The 22,633-nt window shown below is 43.2% G+C and overlaps 1 protein-coding gene across 2 annotated transcripts in view; it reads left to right on the top strand.

The window, feature by feature from the left end:
* The window catches only part of ITPR1 (inositol 1,4,5-trisphosphate receptor type 1), a 324,061-nt gene that overhangs the window by 188,680 nt on the left and 112,748 nt on the right, over positions 1 to 22,633 (top strand). For both annotated transcript variants that reach the window (XM_024747000.1, XM_024747001.1), the window contains 4 exons: positions 3,484 to 3,604; positions 5,883 to 6,067; positions 9,871 to 10,019; positions 10,967 to 11,078. In XM_024747000.1, the coding sequence (XP_024602768.1) occupies positions 3,484 to 3,604; positions 5,883 to 6,067; positions 9,871 to 10,019; positions 10,967 to 11,078 (567 nt within the window). The remainder of the gene's footprint in view (positions 1 to 3,483; positions 3,605 to 5,882; positions 6,068 to 9,870; positions 10,020 to 10,966; positions 11,079 to 22,633) is intronic.

Here is a 22,633-nt window from a genome sequence, read left to right as displayed (position 1 = left end):
TTTGGTACGCGGGCCTCTCACTGTTGTGGTCTCTCCTGTTGCGGAACACAGGCTCCGGACGCGCAGGCTCAGCGGCCATGGTTCACGGGCCCAGCTGCTCCGCGGTATGTGGGATCTTCCCGGACCGGGGCATGAACCCGCGTCCCCTGCCTCGGCAGGTGGACTCTCAACCACTGCACCACCAGGGAAGCGCTTGTCTAAGCATATTTAAAATACAGAGTCCAAGCTGGATTTCTAGAATATTTATTTTCAAGAAATACTATTTTTGAAGCTGTCCTAACATGTCTTACTTTATCTGTTGAAAAGCCTATGTCTTGCTCCCCAGGTAGATTTGTACCTTCGTCCTTCCTTCCTTCCTGGTTTTGTTTCCTTCCTTCCCTTCTTTTAACCCACATTTGTGAGGGAGGAAAATGGTGGCCTGGGATTGGACTGTGCTGCGTTTAAGGTGCCAGTGGAATGTCTGTGAGGCAGCTGGAAATGTGGGATCCGGGAGCAGCAACAGAACTTTGGAGGCTTTGATAGCAGGTCAGAGCTGGGTTCCAATCCTCACTCCACCCCTTCCCAGCTCTGAGAACTTGGGTAGATGTTGAAACTTCAGAACCCCGTTTCTTACTATAACAGGGTTATAGTATCAACCCTGCAGATTATTGTAAGAATTAGAGTTAGTGTTTATGAAAATATAGCATAGTGCCTGGTACACAGTAGGTGCTTAATAATTGGCAGTTTGTACTGTGTCCTGCTAGACGGCAAGCTACAGTGGGGAGGGCAGAGAGGTGTCTCAGATACTGTTCTATCTCGAGTACTGTGCCTGGCCCCTGGTACATGTTCATTTGTTGAGTGAGTTAAATGAATCAGGGAGACTCAGGAGAGGGAAATGGTAAAGTCCAAATATAGACATTGGCTAGTTCAAGTCTCAGCTGGGAAAATGAAGGGGTTGACTAGAAGGGACCTGGGCAGAGCACAGATAATTAAGGACAGTTTGTTAAAGAGACCAGAGGAAGATCAAGGGGTTATCTTACAGTCAGAATGGGATTCACGAGCAACGCAGAGCCTTAAGAACTAAGCAGGGAAGAATCTCAGGAAGAAGGTGATGGGCAGCCGTGTTCATTAGCCCAAGAGGTCGCGTGAGCTGATGCCCCCAGGTTGTCCATTAAAATGGATAATTAAGAAGCAGCTCCTCTGGCCGATTTATTCGTCTTTTGTTTATTCAGAGGCCAGATGGGAATAGAGCAGATGCTCAATAAATATTGGTTCAATTGAATTCATTTAGTCGAAGGATTCGTTTTCTTTGAGTTGGGCCATTGAGTTCCCATCCCAACTCCACGCACATTAGCCAGTAGGGTGGGTGCTGATACCACTGCTTACTTCGTGGGGTCAGGGGTTGGTCAGATGAGGTGTGTGTAAAGCACTCAGCACAGGGACAGGCAGGGAAGAAGTGTTCTCAATAGATAGCTGCTCTCAGTGGACCCATTGGGCTCAGGAGCTCAGTATCAGGCTTCTCAGCCAATTTCTCAGGCTTCCTGTGTTCCTGTTCTCTATTAGTAACACAGATGACTGTCTTTCTTGGTGGGCTGTGAGGTGCAGAACAGAAAGTACTCCCTCAAGAAAGTAATGAGATTCTGGTTTGTACGTGAACTTAGTAGAAACAGCACAGATTTGGGGCATCAGAGAGCCCTGAAGATGACTCACTGCTTGGCCATCACTTCGTTCTTTTGGATGCTTTCTTTTAACCTTTCTGAGCTTTTGTTTTTCATTTGTGTTATTAAGGTAACTCCTCTGTCATAGGATACTTACCAAGGCCCCAGTGAGCTCTTAAGTGAAGTGTGTGGTACTTAATAAGTGAAAGTTATCTGAACGGTGTTTATAGAGGAGGTTCTGAATTTTTATTAACCTGTTTTATTTTTTTTAATTTTAATTGAAATATAGTTGATCTACAGTGTTGTGTTAGTTGCAGGTGTACAGCAAAGTGATTCAGTTCTACACACACACACACACACACGGACACTCACACACACACGTATTCTTTTTTAAATTCTTTTCCATTATAGGTTATTACAAGATACTGAGTATAGTTGCCTCTGCTATACAGTAGGTCCTTGTTGGTTATCTGTTTTACATATAGTAGTGTGTATAGTTTATTCCCAAACTCCTAATTTATCCCTCCCCACTTTCCTCTTTGGTAACCGTAAGTTTGTTTCTATGTCTGTGAGTCTGTTTCTGTTTTGTAAATAAGTTCATTTGTATCATTTTTTTTAGATTCCACATATAAGTGATATCATAACCTGTTTTAATTTCTTACAATAAATTTCCTTTCCCCTAGCACTTTTCAATTGTTGTTCTTTTATCTAAGAAACTTCTCTAGAGTTTTTTCTGTACTTTTTTTCATTGCTGTATTAACTCCTCCTGTTTTTTGGAAGGGATCTGCAAGTACTTTCTCCTAAAAATTAAAGACCAGTGGAGTAGCTTACCATACACAGTAACCTTTGCCTTGCAGGTCTAATGCTACTCTGGTCCAGGTAGCTTTGGATGAAGGCCAAAATTATAATTTGCAAATGCACTTAGGAAGTCAATGTCAAATTGATTAAGTCGTAGTTTGAGTTCCTTTATTTTAAAACGAGTACAAATTTATACCATCATAGAGAGGAATAAATCCTACTTTGTAGTTAACTTGCAAGTACTGATCTGTGTAGTAAATGAACACTTGTGAAGAGTAACCATGAGAACTAGCTTCTCCTTATGTCATTGAAGACACGGCCAGAAATAAAGAAGTAAGGAGCATTCTAGGTGAGATTCACTAACCAGTTTGTTTATGCTGATTAAAACTATAGGTTCTATGGCTTCCCTGGTGGCGCAATGGTTGAGAGTCCGCCTGCCGATGCAGGGGATGTGGGTTCGTGCCCCGGTCCGGGAAGATCCCACATGCCGCGGAGCGGCTGGGCCCGTGAGCCATGGCCGCTGAGCCTGCGCGTCCGGAGCCTGTGCTCTGCAACGGGAGAGGCCACAACAGGGAGAGGCCCGCGTACTGCAAAAAGAAGAGACAGTATATATATAGATAGATATAGATAGGTTCTACTTATGGAATATAACATCTGGAAAGAACTCTGGGGGTTCATTGGCCTCAATCCCTGTATTTTATATATTGCACGAAGTTAAAGCTCAGAGAACTAAAGTGATTTGCCTACAGTCACACAGCCAGTTGGTAGCTAGACAAGAATGCCTGTTTTCAGGCTGTGATATTCTGCTTCGCCTTCTGGTGGTCAGACTTAGAATGAAGTTTGTGCATTGCCTTAAAATGCTTCTGACTTTTTCTCCCTTGGCCAGGCCACTTCTGGAATCCAGCTCATCCCTGGTCACCCCTTCCCACTCTTGCGTAAGGGTCCATGAACCCGTGGTTCAAGGCAGTGTCTGTTTCTGACCAGCGTATCAATCGGTCACAAATAAAAGTCTTCACGTCGCCTTCTTCTTGGCTTCTCTTTCTTGCAGACTCGCCAGCCCGTCTTTGTGCAGCTGCTGCAAGGTGTGTTCAGGGTTTACCACTGCAACTGGCTCATGCCGAGCCAGAAGGCCTCGGTGGAGAGCTGCATTCGGGTGCTCTCTGATGTAGGTAAGACACCAACTCAGGTTGGATTTAACATGATGAAAATGCGTTGCCCAGTGGTAATAAAGGCCACCCTGGATGGAGCAGTGGCTGTAAAGCTCTGTGAGGCTTCCGCACCCGGGAGGCTGCAGAGCCAGAACTGGAACGGAGATCTTCTTGATTCTTAAACCTCCTTTTCATCTTTCCAAGCCAGCACCTGCCAAAGTCCAGAGCCAGCAAGTCCCAAAGAAAGATAGGCTTTGAAAAACAAGATTCCACGGTTAAATGTTAGGCAACTCTTGGCAAGTCACAGAGCTCAAGTTTATTCAAGGCCCTGGGAAGCCCCTTGTTCAAGAAAGTGATTTGTTTAATCCGGGAAACATATTTGACCACATGGAAACTTTTTTTAGTGCAAAGCACATGTCCAATCCTGTGGAACACCCTTTCTCAGAAATGGCGCACTGCTCCCTTCTGCCTCTTGATGATAAATGCTTCTCCATCCCCTCCCCCCAACCTTGTATCACCTCTCCTAGGCAGCTCTGAAAGGAAGTTACAACCGTTACTGCTCCCTTCACCCTGAGCTTGTCAGACTCTGTTGCTTTGCCCTGTTCCACCCCCTCCCCATACATGCTATGCAATGCAAAGGGATAATCTTCCTGCCTAAATTGAGAAGGGTTGTCTGTCTATAGTAGCTGTTAAGATCTCTGCAGACACCAGAAAAGACAAGCGGGGTTCTTAGCATTGTTGAGTAGCTGTCCAGCAAGTCTAGATTGTGTTTACTAGGGCTCATTGCCCGATTTCAGTCATCCCTGCCTGGTTTCCTTCATACTCATATGGAAGGTATTCGTGTCTTTTTATTATTTACGTGGTACTATTTCACAGAAAGAGATTAGGCTTTTGAAAGTGCGTACGTTACAGATTATAGGTTCGTGGTGTGATATCTCTCAAATAGGGTTCTGGGATGGGCTCCCCAGATAGCCCTAAATTCTGCCCATGTATGATCCTGTAACTTAAGGTTGTTGGTTAAAACTTGGGCAGATCTCTGAGTTCCTAGCCCAGTAATCATCAGAGAGAGGAAATGTTTTCATAGTCTTGGCCGTGATGAGGAAAGGCAAGGAGGGCTGGTATTTGTGAAACAGCAAAGCATGAAAACTGTGCAACCCATTAACCCCAGCACTTTTTTGCTTCTACTGGTATGAAGTTTTGAAGAGAAGGAACAGTTGTCTTAGTTTTTTCCATGTTGTTGGATTTCGCATATGGAAAAAAGGATTGTTCGTCTAGTTATTTTCCTTTTTTAAATTAACTGTTTTATTTTGCAGTCATTTTAGATTTATAAGAAAGTTGCCAAGATGACACAAGAGTTCCCACATATCCCTCACCCAGTTTCCCTCGCTGTCAACATCTCCCATTACCAGCTACGTTTGTCAAAACTAAGAAGCTGACATTGGCCTATTGCTATGAACTAAACTTCCAGACTTGATTTGGTTTTCACCACTTTTTTCCACTGTTGTCCTTTTTCTGCTCCAGGATTCAGTGTAGGCTACTACATTGCATTTAGTTGTCATGCCTCCCCAGTCTCCTGTGATCTGTGACGGTTTCTCAGGCCTTCCTTATTTTCTATGACCTTGACAATCTTGAAATGTCCTAGTCAGGTGTCTGTAGAATGTCCCCCATTGTGGGTTTTTTCTTTTTTTTTCTTGCTCATCGGGTTACTTTTTTTTTTTTTTGTAACATCTTTATTGCAGTATACCCCATTGTGGATTTGACTAATGTTTTTCTCATGATGGGACTGGAATCGTCCTTTTTTGAAGGAAGTAAAAAAAAAATAAATAAAAGAGCCTATATGGAAAGACTAGCTTATGTCATTGTAAATATTATCTTTTGTACTATGTTTGGCTTAAAACAGCATTTTGTAGATTGTTGAAAGGATACCAAACTGGAGGATTTTTAGAAAAACAGTTTACTGGCCAAATGAGTTCCCTGTCTTGATAATTCTTAAAATGTATGAACACATCTGAGACCCTAAGAAGCTATTCATTGTGGAAGCCCCTTGAACTTTGACTTTGAGTTACCTAAACTATATGACCTTGGAGCATTATAAATTCTCTCAGAGCTGCTGCCCCTCAGAATTCACATTGGAAAACCCGACCTAGCAGAGTATGAAGTTCAGTTGAGCTACTCCATATCCACACTCATGTTATAGGCGTGGAAACATCTGTCTGCTGGATGGTGGGGGGGAGTTGTCTGTCTCTAGGGTGTCTCCCATCAAAATTGTAGGCTCACGAGTCCGCTTTCTCCTGTACAGCCAAGAGCCGGGCCATTGCCATCCCTGTGGACCTGGACAGCCAGGTCAACAACCTCTTCCTCAAGTCCCACAACATCGTGCAGAAAACTGCCATGAACTGGCGGCTGACGGCCCGCAATGCAGCTCGCAGAGACTCTGTCCTGGCAGCTTCCAGAGACTACCGGAATATCATCGAGCGATTGCAGGTAATGCCTGGTGCTGACAGAAGCGATCCTTAACCTGGCCTAAGGCGGTTCCCCACACAGAAGTGCTTCCTGAAGCCAGAGAAAATCCAGGGTTGGCCACAGTATGGTGAGTGGACAGTCAAATGCAATGATGTTTGTGGGGCTAGGAGTGCAGAGCTACTTGGGACCAGAAAAGCTCCTGACAAAGTCATGGTCTTTAGAGGTTATTCATTGATTTACAGATCTCTTTATGAAGAAGTCCCTCCTCTCTTATTAGGAAGGAGTACATCAGTGTTAGAAGAAGATGCTTAGAATAAGGGCATAACAGCTCCTTTTTGTTCATCGCCTTGGGATTTTAGCCTCTTGAATTAGTAGTTAAACAAGTGTAATCATGACTCGAGAGAGGAGTTTTATATCAAAATGAGCGAAATGAAAATAAAAGTTATTAAATTCTAGCTAGGGTATACTCTTTTTTTTTTTTCTTAGTACCTATGAAGAAATGTGCTCTCCCTTTGTTAAAAGGGAGAGTAGTGAGAATTAGATGATGTTAAACACTTAAACATACATCTTAATATTAACATCTTCCTTTGAACAAGCACCCCAGGTGATTTTCTCACAGGTGGTACCTGGACCACAGTTGGAGAATCACAGATCCTTCAGATGAGCTCAGTGCAATGGTGCAGTCGTGAAGAGCGTGATCTCAGGACAGTGCCTGGGTTCAAATCGTGGCTCTGCTGCTTAGAAGTGCATAACCTTGGGAAAGTTACTTAACTTCTCCAGTTTCCTAACTTGTAAAATAGTATACTAGTAACGCCTACGTCACGGGGTTGATACGAAGATTAAGAGAGTCAAGATGTTGCGGTTATCTTTGCCTGCCTAACAAAGGACAACAGCGATTGTTTTATGCTCTTTCAGTGTTGGAGGTTACTGGGCTCACTCACATGTTTGGTAGTTGATACTGATGGTCAGCTGGGACCTCAGCTGTCACCTAAAATATCTACACATTGTCTCCCCATGTGGTCTGGGCTTCCTCACAACATGGCAGCTGGGTCCCAAAATAAGTCTCTCTTGAGAGAGAGAAGGAAAAGCTGTTTTGCCTTAATGACCTGGCTTCAGAAATCACATAGCACCCCTTCTGTCATATTCTCTTGGTCAAGGCAGTGACATATGTCCATTTAGGTTCAAGGGAGAGGACATGGACCCCCATTTGATGGGAGGGATGTCAGTGACTCATTGTAAGAAGAGCGTGCAAGGTAGTTTATACTGCGATGGCCATCTTTGGAAAATACAATACACGTAAAGCATACGGAACAGAGCCTGGCACGTAGTGAGCACTTGATCAGTGAGCTGCTCTTCTAATTACTATTACTATTGTTATTGTTCCGACTGTAACCATTATTATCATTTGGTGAAGTAGATGAACCTCTGAGGGTTACATAAGTTACCTAAAGACGAATGAGTTCACTGATTCATTCATCAGCCGCACCCTAGGCACGGGGGAAACAACGACCAAACCCAGAAGTAACCTTAACCCTCATAGACTCTCAGGTGTTGGAAGGGAGACAAATGTTAATCAACTAATCACACGGATAAAAGTAAAATGGCAGGAGGGGCAAACACTGCAGAGGAATGAGTAGTGCCACGAAAGGCACTGATGAGGACGTTAATCTTGCCTGGAACTGGGGCTGGTGGTCAAGGAAGGCATTGCTGAGGAAGTAGCATTGGAACCGAGACCAGGAAACCGTAGGACTTACTTAAAGAATGGAGTGGAAGGGAAGGAGAGAGCATGTGTGTACAAAGACCACAGGAAGGTTAGTGTGGCCAGAACCCATGGAGCTGGGGAGGTCGGCAGCGCTTCGCAGGTCAAGGGAAGAATTTCAGCCTTGTTGTGACAGAACCGCTTCTTAAACAAAGGTAATTTGGTTCCTCATGGAGTGCTTCCTGACCCCACTATGTTTTAGAAAGAGGAAAGTTATTGTATTGTAGACTCATAACTGTATGAACACACCGTATTTTCTCCTGCTCAAACTAAATAAATTATCTGTGGCTGCAGAAACATACCACGGCTCTTCTTAGATCTATTATGCATACTCTTGGGGAATAGAATAAAATACATAAGTTTAGGTAGTGCTTGTTCTAAAGACTTGGCCAGTGGCTAAAGGGATCCTCGTTATCTAATGAATTATTGTCTGTCTGAGTCCCTGGAGTTACGAGATTGCCCAGAACAGCAAAAGTTGTCATAATGTGAGAACATTAAGTTGCAAAGGACGCGCTTATATAATTAACCCCCATTCAGACATACCCCCTCACTTAACACTAGCATCTCCCTCTGCCCATCGCTTCTCCATCCTTGTCTGTTGGTCTTTCCCTGATTGCCGAATGTTATACATTTGACAATACAATGCAAATCAATTGCAATGTGAAGTTCAAACCTGGCAAAAGATGCAAGATTTCATGAACACGATGCCGAAGAACTCCTTCATTCTCAAGCAAATGCTGGAGGCAAGTAACATTTTGCCAGAGTTAGGACCCGTAACGCTTGAAGAAGGGGAGATTGGGTGCTTTCTAAGAGGAAACTGGTAGGGAAACTGACAAAACCCTCAGAGAATTTTGCCAAAGCGGCCCTCTTTTTGACAGCGGTGTGCAAGTCACTCTGAATTAAGGGATGTGGCAATGTACTCGTACAAACTTTTTGGGAAAATTGTCCCCCCGCCTCCCCGCAAGAAATAGTTTGATGCATTCATGCATTCTTTAATGCATCCTAAATATTATTGCGTGATTACAGATTTTGTTAAATCTAAGATCAAGCACACTTGTATTGACAAGTTTTAGTTTTAGTTTCTGGATCACCAGAAATTGGCTGATCTGGATCACCCAAATCTTTATGAATTTTCGGCCTATGAAATTTGGGTCCCCAGTTGAGACGAATGCAATTAAAGTGGCCCTTTCCATGCAGATCTCCTTGGTTAACGGCTCCTTCTTATCCAGTACGCTGTGTTCTGTTCTTCTTAGCCAGCATGCCGATGCCTTGGTTCTGAGTTAGCAAGCCAGACAGCAGACTTGAGCATCTTTTGAAGATAACTTCTCATCTGTTTTCTGCCATTTGCCTTTATACGGTGTTTGTTGTGTTGGTTTTGCTGCTCTTTCAACTTCTCTCTGTTTTCCTTTCCTACAGCTATGTGTTTTGCATTTGAAGACCATCATGCTATCAGGGTACATGTATTTAGCATGTTGATACAGCATGTTCATTCATTTGTGTTCTCATTTTTATATGACTTTTTATTATGTGAATAATTCATGCTCATTGGAAGTAATTTGACGATACTCACAAGAACCGATATATAGAAGAAAACTAGAATCACGCATAGTTCCGCCACCCAGAGAAAACCACTAATGATGTTTTAATAATGTTTGCTGCATATCCTTGAGATATTAATGTTGTTTATAAGAAGCGGATCATATAGTCCATACTATTGTTTGACCATTTTTTGCACTCATATTGTAGACACCTTTCCATGTTGTCGAACGTACTTTTTGCATCATATTTTAAAATATGTGGAATGATCCCTTAAGTAGCATAAGGACCATCTCACAGGGTGGGTGGGAATGATGACTTGTTATCACTTTGTTTTCTGTGTCAGGGCCTAATGCTTCAGGTAACCGTTGGGCAATGTCTAATAATTTGAGGCAAATACCAGACGGTGCTAAGGTTAGTCTAACCCAGTCTCGTCTGTGGTCATGCTTTAGGTCAGAAATGAATGTTCTCACCCTCCTGCAGTCAGCTGTGGCCCAAGCTGCTCACCAAGGCTGTGCTTCCATTCCAGGACATCGTCTCTGCCCTGGAGGACCGTCTCAGGCCGCTGGTGCAGGCCGAGTTATCTGTGCTGGTGGATGTCCTCCACAGGCCTGAGCTGCTTTTCCCGGAGAACACAGATGCCAGAAGAAAGTGTGAAAGTGGTGGCTTCATTTGCAAGTAAGCAGCCCCTTTCTCTGCGGAGCTCAGGGGCAGAATCCCACTGACCAGACACAGCACTGGTTCCTGAAGAAGGAGGGGCTGGCCTGATTTTTGACTTTGATGAGTACAAGGTCCCGTGCTAGGGATCTGTTCTGACCTTCCCAAAGTAAGTGTGTAGGTTCAGTCCTACTTACTGACACTTGTTTTGGTGAAAATTTCTCCTTTGAACTGCATGCCCATTTGTTCATCTCCATTCAACACGTGTGGATAGGGTGCCCACCGTGAGCTGCCATACAGACTCAACAAGCCATGGCCTTTGTGCCCTCAAAAAGTTCTCACCTATCAGGGCCTCACAGTCTTTTCCTAACAGCTTTGTAGTTGGTTAGTTTGTGCCTTGGGGCAAAATCTAGAAGAAACGATTGGTTCCGTCACCAGAAATCTCCATCTGATTTTCACCCTAAGTTTGGTTGGTTGTTTAGCTTGAGCATGGGCTCTGCCTGAGTTTCTTATTTTTCTGGGCCCCTCAAAGAATAAGACTGGATCAAGAGAACAGTGTGTTTGCTGCAACCATCGTACTCCTGAGGGTTTTTTTACACCCCTGGCATATTTTAGCCACATTACTGACAATCCTCAGTGGATAAATAGCTGCACTTCCTAAATGAGCTGGTTTGAGGGAGCCCCTGTCTCTGTTCTCCATCCTCTATATCATTTCTCCACTATGTGTGGCCGACCCGTGGCCAGGGAGCCTGTTTGCTGTTACCGACCAGCAGGTGTCGCTATTGAGACACCAACGGGCTGTTCTTAGTGCAGGGAAGGCCCGGAAGCCTGTTTAACCGGGGAGCCCTTGGTAAATACTTGTTCATTAAATGACTAGTTACAATAAGTTGATTGTCAAGTGTTTTTTTTTTTTTTTAAATTTAAAGATCGTTTCAGGGCTTTAATCCGTGGTTTTCCCCTCCATTCAGGTTAATAAAGCACACTAAACAGTTGCTAGAGGAGAATGAGGAGAAACTCTGCATTAAGGTCCTACAGACCCTCAGAGAAATGATGACCAAAGATAGAGGCTATGGAGAAAAGGTACTGCATTTTATTTTCATGTTAAAACTAGGTTTTGCTATTAAATTGAAGTGGAGTGGGAGCGGTTAGAAATCCACCTTAGTTCAGGCATATTCACTGAGGGGGTTAAATTTTTTTTTTTAAAGCTATTTATCCTGCCCTGAAGGTAGCTAAATCATATGACTGTCTCCTTAAAGGCATATATACGTAGTTGTCTCTTACAGGCTGCTTGCCATACAATCTATAATCAGAAAAACAGCAACAGCAAGATTTTCCATATGTTTAAATTCCCAATGAGAATGCAAATGCCTCTTGTGTATCAAGGTGTGTGTTCCTGAACTTTGGGTTCCAGCTAAGCATACCTGTGGGTTTACTTCTTTCTGGTGAGATGTTACACAATCCTTCCAGTGTATGAAGAAACTGCCTCCAGTTCTAACTGGAATGAAGACGGACAAACATGTCACCTTTTCTAGTTGAGATTGGGAAATGGACCATCCCTAGGACATGAGACTTCTTAGCACATGCAGTGAGCAGTGATGTACAGAGAACAGCCCTCACACCCCCGATTTTGGTCCAGGTGGGGTAAAAAGAGCCCCATTGCTCTTCCTTTCTGCCCCCAGCAAAAAAGCATGGGCCTGAGTTTAAATCTCACCAGTGTTCATTTGAAGGTAATAGTGTTCATTGTCTTCAAGCCACTTCTGTCAGCATTTTCCCAGCATGTAATGTGCTGATATCACTGACTTGTCAAATACACAGTAACTCATTCATCTCTATGAAGAAGCCTTGGTAATTAAATCACAGTCGTTCTCATCAAAAGGGATGGTGACAGCCAGATTTTTGCAAGTGTAAAAGTGTGTCAGAATCTTGCTTTCTAACCTAAGCAATATCTGTCATTAATATTAGAGCAATTTAATGTGTGAGGGTCTTTGGATAAGAAAAAATAAAACAGAAAGGTATGCAGTCCTTTTTGTGGTATACATTTCTCCACTGCCTCCAAACCCAAGGCTTTTAAACGTCACCCTAAATTTGTACAGTGTATAAATTAAAACTGGAATAAGTGTCGCTTAATTAGAAAATAAGTGTTTATAACTCAGGAGGAATTTTGTGTGGGAAACCTGCCAGAAAAGAGTTTATAAATATGAAAGCAAAGAACACTGGTACAAGTGGGAAGTAATGAGATGAGCTGTCCGTACAGCACCTGTGTAGACAACTAGGTAGGTCTTGCACTAAAAAAAGGCAGGGGGTGGGCAGTAATAGAGAATACACTTAGCAAATAAGTAAGTAATAACCATTTATTCCACAAGATGTTTATTTTTCTTAAGGTGAGATTTAAGAAATGTTTTAAAAATATGACTCTAGTTATAGAAATTCACTCGCCATAATACAGTGAAATCCACCAAAGGGACCTTAACCAGCTGTGAATATATTAGCACCTTTGGGGCAGAGAACTTGATTTTAAAATGTGGAGACCACAATTTTCTCTTCTTGAGAATATCTGTTTCTTTCTATACCCAAGGTACTTAAGGTAAACTCTGTGTCTCAACCCCAGTGAATTTTTCAAGTTGTGATGATACTTTTATTTCTCTGAAGTTTTTCTTTTTATAACATGGAAAGTAGAAGTACTAGGAGTTGGTCGAGTGTTTGCTGCTGAACAGAAAAGTACACCGGGGTCTTTGGGGCCGTGTAGAGGTGTGCTTCCCTGCTCCCTTTCACTACCCAGTAGTGCCAACAGGAAGAACACCGTCACGGCCTCCGGGAGACAGCAGACCTGAGATGTTGTACCACTGCCTGTGAGAAAGCTCATGGAGAGTGACAGAGCCAGGGCTTCAAGAGGGCAGCAGATGGAGGTCACTATCAAAGAGTTATCAGAGTTGAGAAGAGGTTCTTAGGCTGTAGCTCAAATCCCTTTTCAGCTGGTGAAGAAATGAGTCATACCCTAGCAGATAGAGGCTTGGAGGCAGGATGACATTTCTTTCCAGTCTGATTGGAGCTGTCATCCCCCTCGTTGAAAGTGAAAGTACTATAAGCAAGTATGGGAAATGCTCTGCAACCAAGGAAGACATTCTGGAAACCCGTGCTAGTCAGCAACTCCTGACCGACAGCACGTATGTGCCAAGCTTCTGGCCCCAGGCTCTGACTGCTGGAAAAGGCTCCTTAACCATTCACTTCAAAAGGGGGTGGAGGGTGTGAAACGATTTCTGTTTCTTCCAGTTTGGTTGTTGGTATCCACTCTGTCCAGTTTCACAAAGGCTTTTGGAAAATGCCTTTGTTGGTTTGTTGGCTGCCCCTGTTTGACTAAAGAAGCGTGACGTATGGGACAGCCTGACTCTTTCAAGGGTGGAAGGAACAGAGCCAAAGCAATAACCTTTCTTAGGCGAACCTGTGGGCATTAGTCGATAAAATAAATGAGGTGTCCTTTGGACTGCGTGCTTGGGACACAAGGGCAAGTGTGAATGCCATTTCTGTCTTCTTGGCGCCATTTTTCTATTAGTTGCTTCTTAAGTGGAACTTGTCCCATGACTAACACCCTCCTGGGACATCCAGGGCTGTTCTCCTCCCTGCCCTCTCCTGAGCCTTCATGGTCATGGATCTGGTCCACTGGGCTCTGGTATCACCTGTGGTTTGCGTCAGGCCCTACGAGTCAGATCCGTGAGAAGCCAGTGGTCAGTCCACTTGTCTTGGTTCATTGCTTGAGATGTGCCCATCCAAGAACTATGACATATGATGGAAAGGTAAGGGCTGGACAAAGAAGATGGTCACAGAATTTAATCATGATCATTTAGGAATTAAGTCCTCTTTTACTATTGTATCTCTAAAATGCAAAGGACCAGCCATATTTCCCAAAGAGTGGTAAATATAAAATAAAGGAATATTTCAAAGGATCACCAAAATAACGATGGAATACATTTTTGTGTGATTCTTGCGTTTTTCTGTCCAATGTATTCAAAGTTAATCAACTTTAAAATCAGGACTTTGCAACCATTCTGTGTGTGCAGTGCCTACTAAACTCTGCTTTTAATTTACAGATTAAACCATTAAAAAAAATAACCTCCTGTAGCTAAATATCTCTAAAATTTAACCTGAATCTCTCTATAACTCGTAGAACATCTTTAAGCTCTTAGACCCTGCTCGAAAGGAAAGCGTAATTATTTTATATACTGGCTACTACTGTTACTCTACTGTAGGATTTTTATTAAGCTACTTTTTATTTAAGTTATTAGTCACAGGGCTTTGGAAAGAAATTCAGAGGCCGACAATTAATGTGAAAGTGTATCTCAATTTATTTAAAGTCCATTTTTTTCTTCTGAGTAATAGTAGCTGTTATACTACTAGAGAGTTTTTTTGACCTTCAGTAATGTCAGGGTTTTCATTTCATACGAATTGTCAGTCCCCTGTTAATTACCAGTACTTCTTTTCTCTAGGTGAATAAACTATTAACATTTCCAGCTACCAGTGTTTCTAATAGGATTTTAAATTTGCAAAATGTACTAAATGTTAATGAAACATAATCTTTAGTACATTTTGTGGATCATCCATCTATCATCAAACAAGCATAATTGTGATCAGTGCTTTTGTTTTTTCTTTTTCTTGAACTTGATGCTAATAAATCATTTACTTGTTACTACTCTCACTTGGGTAGGCACTAATCACCTTAGGGGAAATTTGTTCTCTTCAATCATCAACAGTATCAGGATTCAGAGCTTCTGGGCTTGGTATATGCTGGTCTTACTACTTAAATTGAAGTTGGATCTGATTTAGTCCAGTGATCATTTGGACCGCAGACTCCCGCCTCCCCCACTGAATGGGAAGATGAGTCCAAAGAAAGAATTTTGTCCTAAGCTGAGTTGATCAGTGTTTAGCCTTTGACTCTACTCTTTGCCATCCTCTTCTGAAAGGACATGGTTCTTGATTGGGGAACTTGCCCTTGCCCACAGCTCAGTTCAAGGGTTTTCTCTACAAGAGAGTGCGAAGGTGCTGTCCTGGGCTCTTGGTTAAGTGACCTGCGAGGTTTGATACCTGGCATGTGAACAAAGGGTGGCAGCACCCTGCCCGTTCGTTCCGGAGCAGAGCATTGCAGAGCAGATGTCAGGGTGAGGTGCGCCGGTGTCGAGAGCGCCTGCGCCTCTTAAGATGGTCATGATGCTTCAACCTGAGTCAGTGATAAGAATACAATGACAAAGTTTCTAACACTTAGCTTGCTTGTATTTCCTTTTCTAACGCTTCCTTCTTTTTCTCCCCCCCCTTTTTTCTTTTCCAGCTGATTTCCATTGATGAATTGGAAAATGCAGAGGTCCTAATTTCATTTTTTTTTTTAAGTGTCCCATGGTGATGTTTCCATGACCCTCTGCCATTGAACTCTGTGATCTGTCCCCTAGTCTCTGCAGCGTCTAGTATCTGACTTTGTGTAGTGTTGGCTCTGGGAGTGAGTCGAGTCCTTTGTGTTTGTGTTAGCATTTCCCATGAGTTTGTTTGCCATTTGTCTTTGGAGATCCCATCTGAGTCTAGAGAAAGATTTTCTAAGCTGTGATAAGATTTCAATCCTTCACTGTCTAGAATCTCAACTGAATTTGTGGTTGACACTGGCTATTAACATATCTCTGAAACTGAGTGTTGATATTACCATGAGGAGCTTTTCTGTCCATATGTGAAGCACCCATGCAAAAAGAAATAACTACATTGGTATAGCGTGGAAGTAGTCAAAGAAAAACCAAACGACTGCTCTCTTGGCCTACATGTTGGAAGTGTTAAGTGTAAGGGGTCATATAAAATTTTGTCAAAGTGCCGTGCAAATTCCACAGCCCTGGTTGAGACTTGCCAGCTGCTGGCTTGTGGTGGGATTAGGAATGTACAATATCCCTGGCTTCTCTTCTAGAAAAACCAACTAGAGATCAAGAAATTGAAATGTCATCTGATGGTTTCTATACTTATGTATCAAATTAGTTTCATTTACCCAGAATGACCCTGGAGACTGATCAGTGGCCATTGTGTTTGGGATTTGAGGGTGTCTTAAATATTTTCTCTCCTATGAATATTTTTCAACATTTCTTGCCATATCTGTAGGATGTGATATATGTTTGGTAAATGATAATAGAAAGGATTAATGAGGGGAATTAATGCATATAATTGAGGGAGTTTAATTGCTTAGTAAATTGAAGCAGACTGGAAAACACTTTTATCTGACTTTTAAAAATTAATTTTCTGGTCTACTTCTTTAAGTATCTGTTCATTCTTTTGGTAGAACGGTTAATACCTTATTTTGGTGGGATAGAGCTACCAAATAGAATATGAGGCCTGTTCTAATATCTACCACCATAATTTCAGAAATACTAAGAGGTGGTTCAGGTGTACCTAAGGAGAGTTTGAATCACAGACTTAAAACTGAGAGCGACACGAGCGGTTATGAATTTGGTCCAGTTCCCTCAGGAATGGAGCTCAGAGAGGTTAAGTGAGTGGTGTTAGCTCACACAGGTAGATAGCGGCTAAAGCAGAACTAGTACTGCTGGCTCAGCTGCTGGCCTGGAGCGCTTACTGCAGACTTTTCCTTAAATCGGTCAGCATGAACAGGTGAGGAGGCCGTGCTTCTTTGGGATGGATAGAGGGTGAGAAAAACAAAAGGTTGTACAGGGGTTTAACTACTTTAACTACAGTGATTTTTGCTCCTTCCTGTTTGGTCTTCTCTCTTCCGGGTTATTTGTATGCCAGCAGAACGTCTAATGCTGAATTTTCATACTGGCACCCTTCGACACTCTTGTTTCTCCCTAGAGTTGTAAATGCCTCTCTAATTTGAATTTTTCCTCTGAAATATTGAGGTTGAGTTTCTATTTGCTTAAAGACAAATTAAGCCAGGAAAGGAAAACCTTCCCTAATCGGAGTCTGCAGTGTTATTAATATACTGTTTTGCAGCATGGTAATCATTTGATGTGTTTGCTTTGCTCAAGATAGAACTTGGGTCTCCTGGCTGGGAGTTTACTGCTCGCTTATGGAAAGATTCCACAGTTGGAGCAGGTGTGTTTATAATTATACACTAGGAAATAGAATACTGTCTGTTTATAAAAGAAGAATGTTCTGGCAGCCACTTGGATTCTTTGAAAATTCCCTGAGGAAGCAACTGTGGATCCCCTCTCCGTTGTTATCCCTGGCAACCCACAGAGCCCTAGAGCACCAACAGTGTCCCCAGGTCCTCAGCCTGTCGGATCTGGCCCTCTAAGCAGAGATGCCTGATTGGCCTTTATTATCCATGTCTGTTCTGGAAACAACTGCAGCTCCTGAGGTTTCTCTCCCACCAAGCCTTTTGTCCATGTGTGTGGGTGAAAACCGGCAACCCACAGCTGGAGTTCTGCAGAAACTCCGTTAAGAAACTTAATGAGAGTTCACGCTGGCCCGTGGTTATGGGCAAGGCCTCCCACCTAAATTGCAAACCAGCCCTTCCACCTTGAAGCGTGCTGGGGAATAGCCCCCGAGCAGGGTACGGCATATCTGGAGAGCCATGGTCCCTAGATTGGGGAAGGACCACCACTCTTCAGTGATAAAGGCCTGTTGAGCATTGTGAGAGAGGAGATGTGCAGTGAACGGCTTGGGAAGAAAGCACAGCATCGTCCGAGTCTCTGTCTGTGCTCTGAGAAAAGAGGGTGAAGTGAGGACAGAATCAGAGTCACTGCAAGAAAAGTGCATGGTGGGAGCCTTCCCAGCTGTCTTCTGGAGTAAAATTTCATTTGAAACCAGGAAAAGGAGGGTTTTCTTTCTTTTCTTTATTATTATTATTATCCGTTTTTGCAAATAGGCAGGGTCTCCGTCCTTACCCCTTGATTTTACCTTTTCCTTAGGGGGCAGGGAGAGGGCGAATGAGGGGAGAAGCGTAGGGAGCTGCTTCCATTAGTGTCCATTCAGCTTATTCTTAAGTTTGTATCTCGACGAATTGTTAACCTATAGACACACACAAATCAAGATGGGGACTGTTTCTATCAGCCCAGAAAGTTCCCTCATCTACCCATTCTTGGCTTTAAACAGACACTGATGGCTGCTTGAGACATTCGTTCATATGACTAATACCTGAGTGCCTGTTCCATCCCAGGCGTGTTGACTAGGGGAGTTGGGTCCAAATAGGCACAGTGTCTGCCCTTCTGGAGTTTACGGTTCTGTGGAGGTGACAGACGATAATCCAAATTAATGTTAAATGACAGCCATCAACCATGAGAAATACAGGAAGGTGAAGTACTTGGGGTCATGAGACCACGTAACTTAGAGACTTGTACCTGAGCAGGGAGGTCAGGTGACAGCTTAGGAGGTCAGGTCACACCATGAGGACCACTGGCAGGTGAGCATGTTCGTCACTTTTCTAAACTGTAAATTTCTGGACTAAACAAAGGGATGATTTTGATGCAGCACTCCAACTTCAGGCCGAGGCGGTGGGCAGAACGGTAACCTACCTCATTTTCACGTGTGCGTTTTTGGAAAGGAGGGCGTGTTTAGAAAGTGTGTGCTGTAGCTCAGTGGACATGCTGCATTTCTTCCTATTTGAGATATGATCAGCGTTTAATCACTGTCGCTTGGAACCCTGACCTCTCCAGAGCCACTGGTGGCAGTTGGCAACCTCAGCTCCTTGCATTGCAACGAAAGAGCAAGTGGGATTGGTGTTACCGCTTGTTAGGGTGGCAGCAGCCTGCCTGTATCTGCCTATATATTGAGTCCTCAGCTTCTGCCACCGAGAACTGCATCTGCAAGCAAAGGAGGCCACTGCCAGTAAAATTTGGGGGGGGTGGGGGGAGAAAACAGAGAAGAGAAACCCAAGAATTATTCAATTTCACCTTCAGGGGGCGTTCTCATGACATCCAACCCAGGGTGGAGGTGTCCTACTTTTGTACATTGCTGCGAACTGCTGGGTTGGGCACCTGCCAGCATTCAGGCGGCAGTTACATAAGAGCTTCTTTTTTTCCTGGAATTTAGGCTCGCTGCTGATGTGTGACCTTCAGCAGTAATTGCCAATAAATGCAGCGGGGCTGTTTACTGTTAGACACTGGCAGCCATAGAGCAAGTGGGCTCAAGTCGGAGCATACAGGAGCTATTGCAGAATCTGGGGAAGTTTTGTTTTCTTTCTCTTTTTTTCTTTTTTTTTTAAATGCTGAGATGATTCCATAATGACAGAAGTTGTATAATTCAGTCAAGTCAGAATGTGGTTTTTGAAAATGAATTTTACTTTTGGGTTCCGATGAACTTGTTCTATAAGACACAGGTGAAACTTCATCGTTGGAACTAGATAATGTGTATTTCTTACTTTGTTTCTAAAAACAAATGCCATTAGTAAACGGCATTGTGTTAGCAAACGTGAAGATTTAAAATTGCCCTGCTAAAACGTTAGGTAACTTCTATTTTAGCTCAATTTTCTTTCAAGCGTTCTGTTCTCTTAATGTGGGTTTTCAAAGGCTCATGAAGGCCAGGACCCAGCAAACATATTTGCAAGGCCATTCGCTGTTTGTTTTTTTTTTTCCCTTCTCTGAGATGGAGTGGGTGAAAGGAACTGAAGCCTGATTCAGGGGATTGGAGATGGTAAATTCTCTTTGCTGTGCTGATAATTAGATCTATAGTACAGTCTCATTTCTTGAACTATATTCAACCTCTGCTAGGGGTGGCCCATGGAAGGAGACATCTTATTTCAAAGGAAAATTCTAGAAGCCCAGGGGAGAAGGATTCATGTTGATGGCAGCAGGAAACAGTGTGTTTTAAGTGGCTCTGCTCTGTGTTGGCCTGTAATAGGCACACATGAAACGGATGTGTATATGTATGTACATACGGTATGTATGTATGTGAGGATGTGCCGTTGTACACACACCACAAATAGGAACCCTCAGAAGTCTGTGGGGTTTTTTTTAAGAATGGCGAAGTATAATTTCCTTCATTTGTAGTAGAAATCCATCCCCGGCTAAAATGTTAGGTACATTATGTATAGAAAGCGAGTGTTTCAGCATCTTATCTGCACGAATCTAGTTACTACTCAAGTGCCGTAGTTACGATGACCTGATTCGTGGCCTCATCTGGGAAGGACACTTGGGATTCTGTACTTTGAGGTTCATTTTGAATTTCTGTTTCAAAGCCAGTCATTTGAAATCTTTTTCCTGTGAAGTTTGATTTTGCTGACCTTGTCTAAAAGCACTGAGAAAGACGTAAGATCCAAGAAGAAATACGCAGAGGCAGTAGAGGGCAATAGTTGGTTCCCAAGTTCAAAACCAGACAGCATCGGACCACTGCCAGTCACCTGTTCATTTGGGGAGACTTCACCTTGACTGGAGGTGTCAGCGTCTGATTATAGTGGCCGATCCTGAGATGAGGTGGTGGAAGACAAGTACCTGGGGAATGCAGAAATACTCATTTTCTCAGAAGAGTCTCCCTTACTATGTGGTCACTGAGAATTACCTTTCATGTAAAAAAAAAAAAAGTTACTTTGATAATAAAAATATGTTGAGAAAATCAGTTCATTCATTTACCAAAATTATCTTTTGCTTTGGATAATATATATTGTATTTATGTAGCTGTTATCTGATTTGAACATATATAGCTTATTAATATGCTTACCTTTTTCAAAAGTGTGGCTTACTGCCATAAAAGAGCCTATCCTCCCGGAAATACAGGTGAAATCCTCATAGGAAGCAGTGCTGGTAAAGACCATTGGTTATTTTACCAAATTATACGCCAGGCTTGGTTTGGCCTTTTCGATGCCTGAAATCATTTTATGTCCTATTGTGCTGTATTATTTAGAGAACTTGCCTGTTAGATATTTACGAAATGAAGTTTACTGAAAATATACCAAGCGTTACTTAATGTTTTAGTTGGAAAGGAACCCTAAGTAATAAGCTCCAGTCTCCTTGAACTACAGGTCAGGAAGTGGAAGCCCAGAGAGGTTCAGTGACTGCCTGAGGGTCACACAGAGCGCCAGCGCCTGCATGAGCCACGGTCGCGTGATACCTGTCCACTGCTGTCAGTTTTTCTATTCTGTTTCCTGAATGGATAGCGTTAAAAACTTGTCCTCTGTTTAAATAGTGATTCCTGAAGCAGCAAAAAATGTTCTGTTGTCTCAAAAGTCTTTCTGTAATGTTCTAGGGAAAAGGTCAGTAACTGTAATTTTTGTTCTAAAAATTAAACGAAAACTAACATGACGACAGTTGAGGGAGGCAGTAGAGTGTCAGTACAATCATAAAACATATCAGAAACGACTGATCTCTGAGTGTGTAAGAAATAGCTATATACTACCCATGAACGTTCCGAAAGAATTCAAGGTGCTTCTTTGGACAAAGAGATCTCAGACAAGAGAATTTTTAAAGGACACGCTACTTCCTTCCATTCCGTCTTCTTCTTTTTCTTTAACTTTTATTTTGATGGGCAAGGGAGTAACAGGATAGCTCTGTAGTTTCCTACAGTCAATCCCTGCCTATAATTCTTTTGTTCTGATCATACAGAATCAGTATAAAGGATATGTTGGTGAAATGTGGCCAAAGCCAATTGTAAAAGATAGTACTTTCCCATTTGTATCTCTGACTGCTCTAAAATGCATGGGAAGTTGCTATAGTTCTACTTTTTCTTATGTGTCCTTTTTGCACTAAGAGCAGATGGCACGAGTGTTTGCACAGTTTTAATTCTTTAGCCTAAAGCATACAGGATGTAAGGATAGAGTTAAAGTGCGTTCTTGGATCGTGATATTGTTTATATTATCTGGAAAACACATACGCCTGAGCTCTGGTTTTATTTTCCTCACCACACTCAAGTCCTTGCTACCACTCTGTGCTTCCCGACCCCAACAGGAAGCGAAGCACGTTGGAGGGAAATTTTCTCCCTGAGGCTAGTGGAGCTGCACTCAGGTCTGAAAGCTCTTGTGTCCGGAATCCAGTGAGCAACCCCCCACCTATGCCTCCTTGTCCTTCTTAAATTAATCTTCGTACTTAAAGAGAGGCCCTGTATCTTTACTGCATTTTACCTGTTGGCAAATAGAAAAAAAAAGAAAGAGAGAAATCATTAGGTTACATAATAACAGTCTTATATGAAGAGCATTTTTTTCTATCTTGGGGATTAAACCACGAAAAGGGGTATCAAGTGTTGAGCTGGGTTGAGACCCCGCCAGATTTCACAGCTTCCAGCCTCCCCACCTCGTGCTTTCAGCACCTGTGCTGGCTCACACCTGACAGCCACGCTTTGGCCTCCCGGGAGGTGTGCTGTGTCGCTGGAGTCCCGCCGAAGGAGGCCAAGGTCACTCAGTTGCCGCGTGAGCCTTGGCTTCGTTCCATGGCCCCAGACCGCACCTTGAAGCAGCCAGCCGTGCCCGGTGCGTGACTTTGGTCCCGGGCAGCCCAGGGTGGGGTCTGGCGGTTACATCTGATGTCAGTCCCTCCTCCAAGCACGTGCCCTCCGGGGGACAGATTCGTGGTGCTGCTGCCACGTGAAACTGTGGACTTTTTAGCCGACACGTACACCCTCGCAATTGCCTTTCCTTTTCCTCGGGGCCATCATCTTGTCTCTCAGGTATGGGTTGAGTGTAACGAAGTTGAGCGGCAGTCAGAGGAGTGGGCTGTCTACGTGGAATGGTGGGGGTG

The sequence above is a fragment of the Neophocaena asiaeorientalis genome, unplaced genomic scaffold, assembly GCF_003031525.2.
Source record: "Neophocaena asiaeorientalis asiaeorientalis breed wild unplaced genomic scaffold, Neophocaena_asiaeorientalis_V1.1 scaffold130, whole genome shotgun sequence".
Lineage (NCBI taxonomy): Eukaryota > Metazoa > Chordata > Mammalia > Artiodactyla > Phocoenidae > Neophocaena > Neophocaena asiaeorientalis.
Note: the sequence above shows the minus strand (reverse complement) of the source record. Positions and strands in the feature narration are given on the sequence as shown.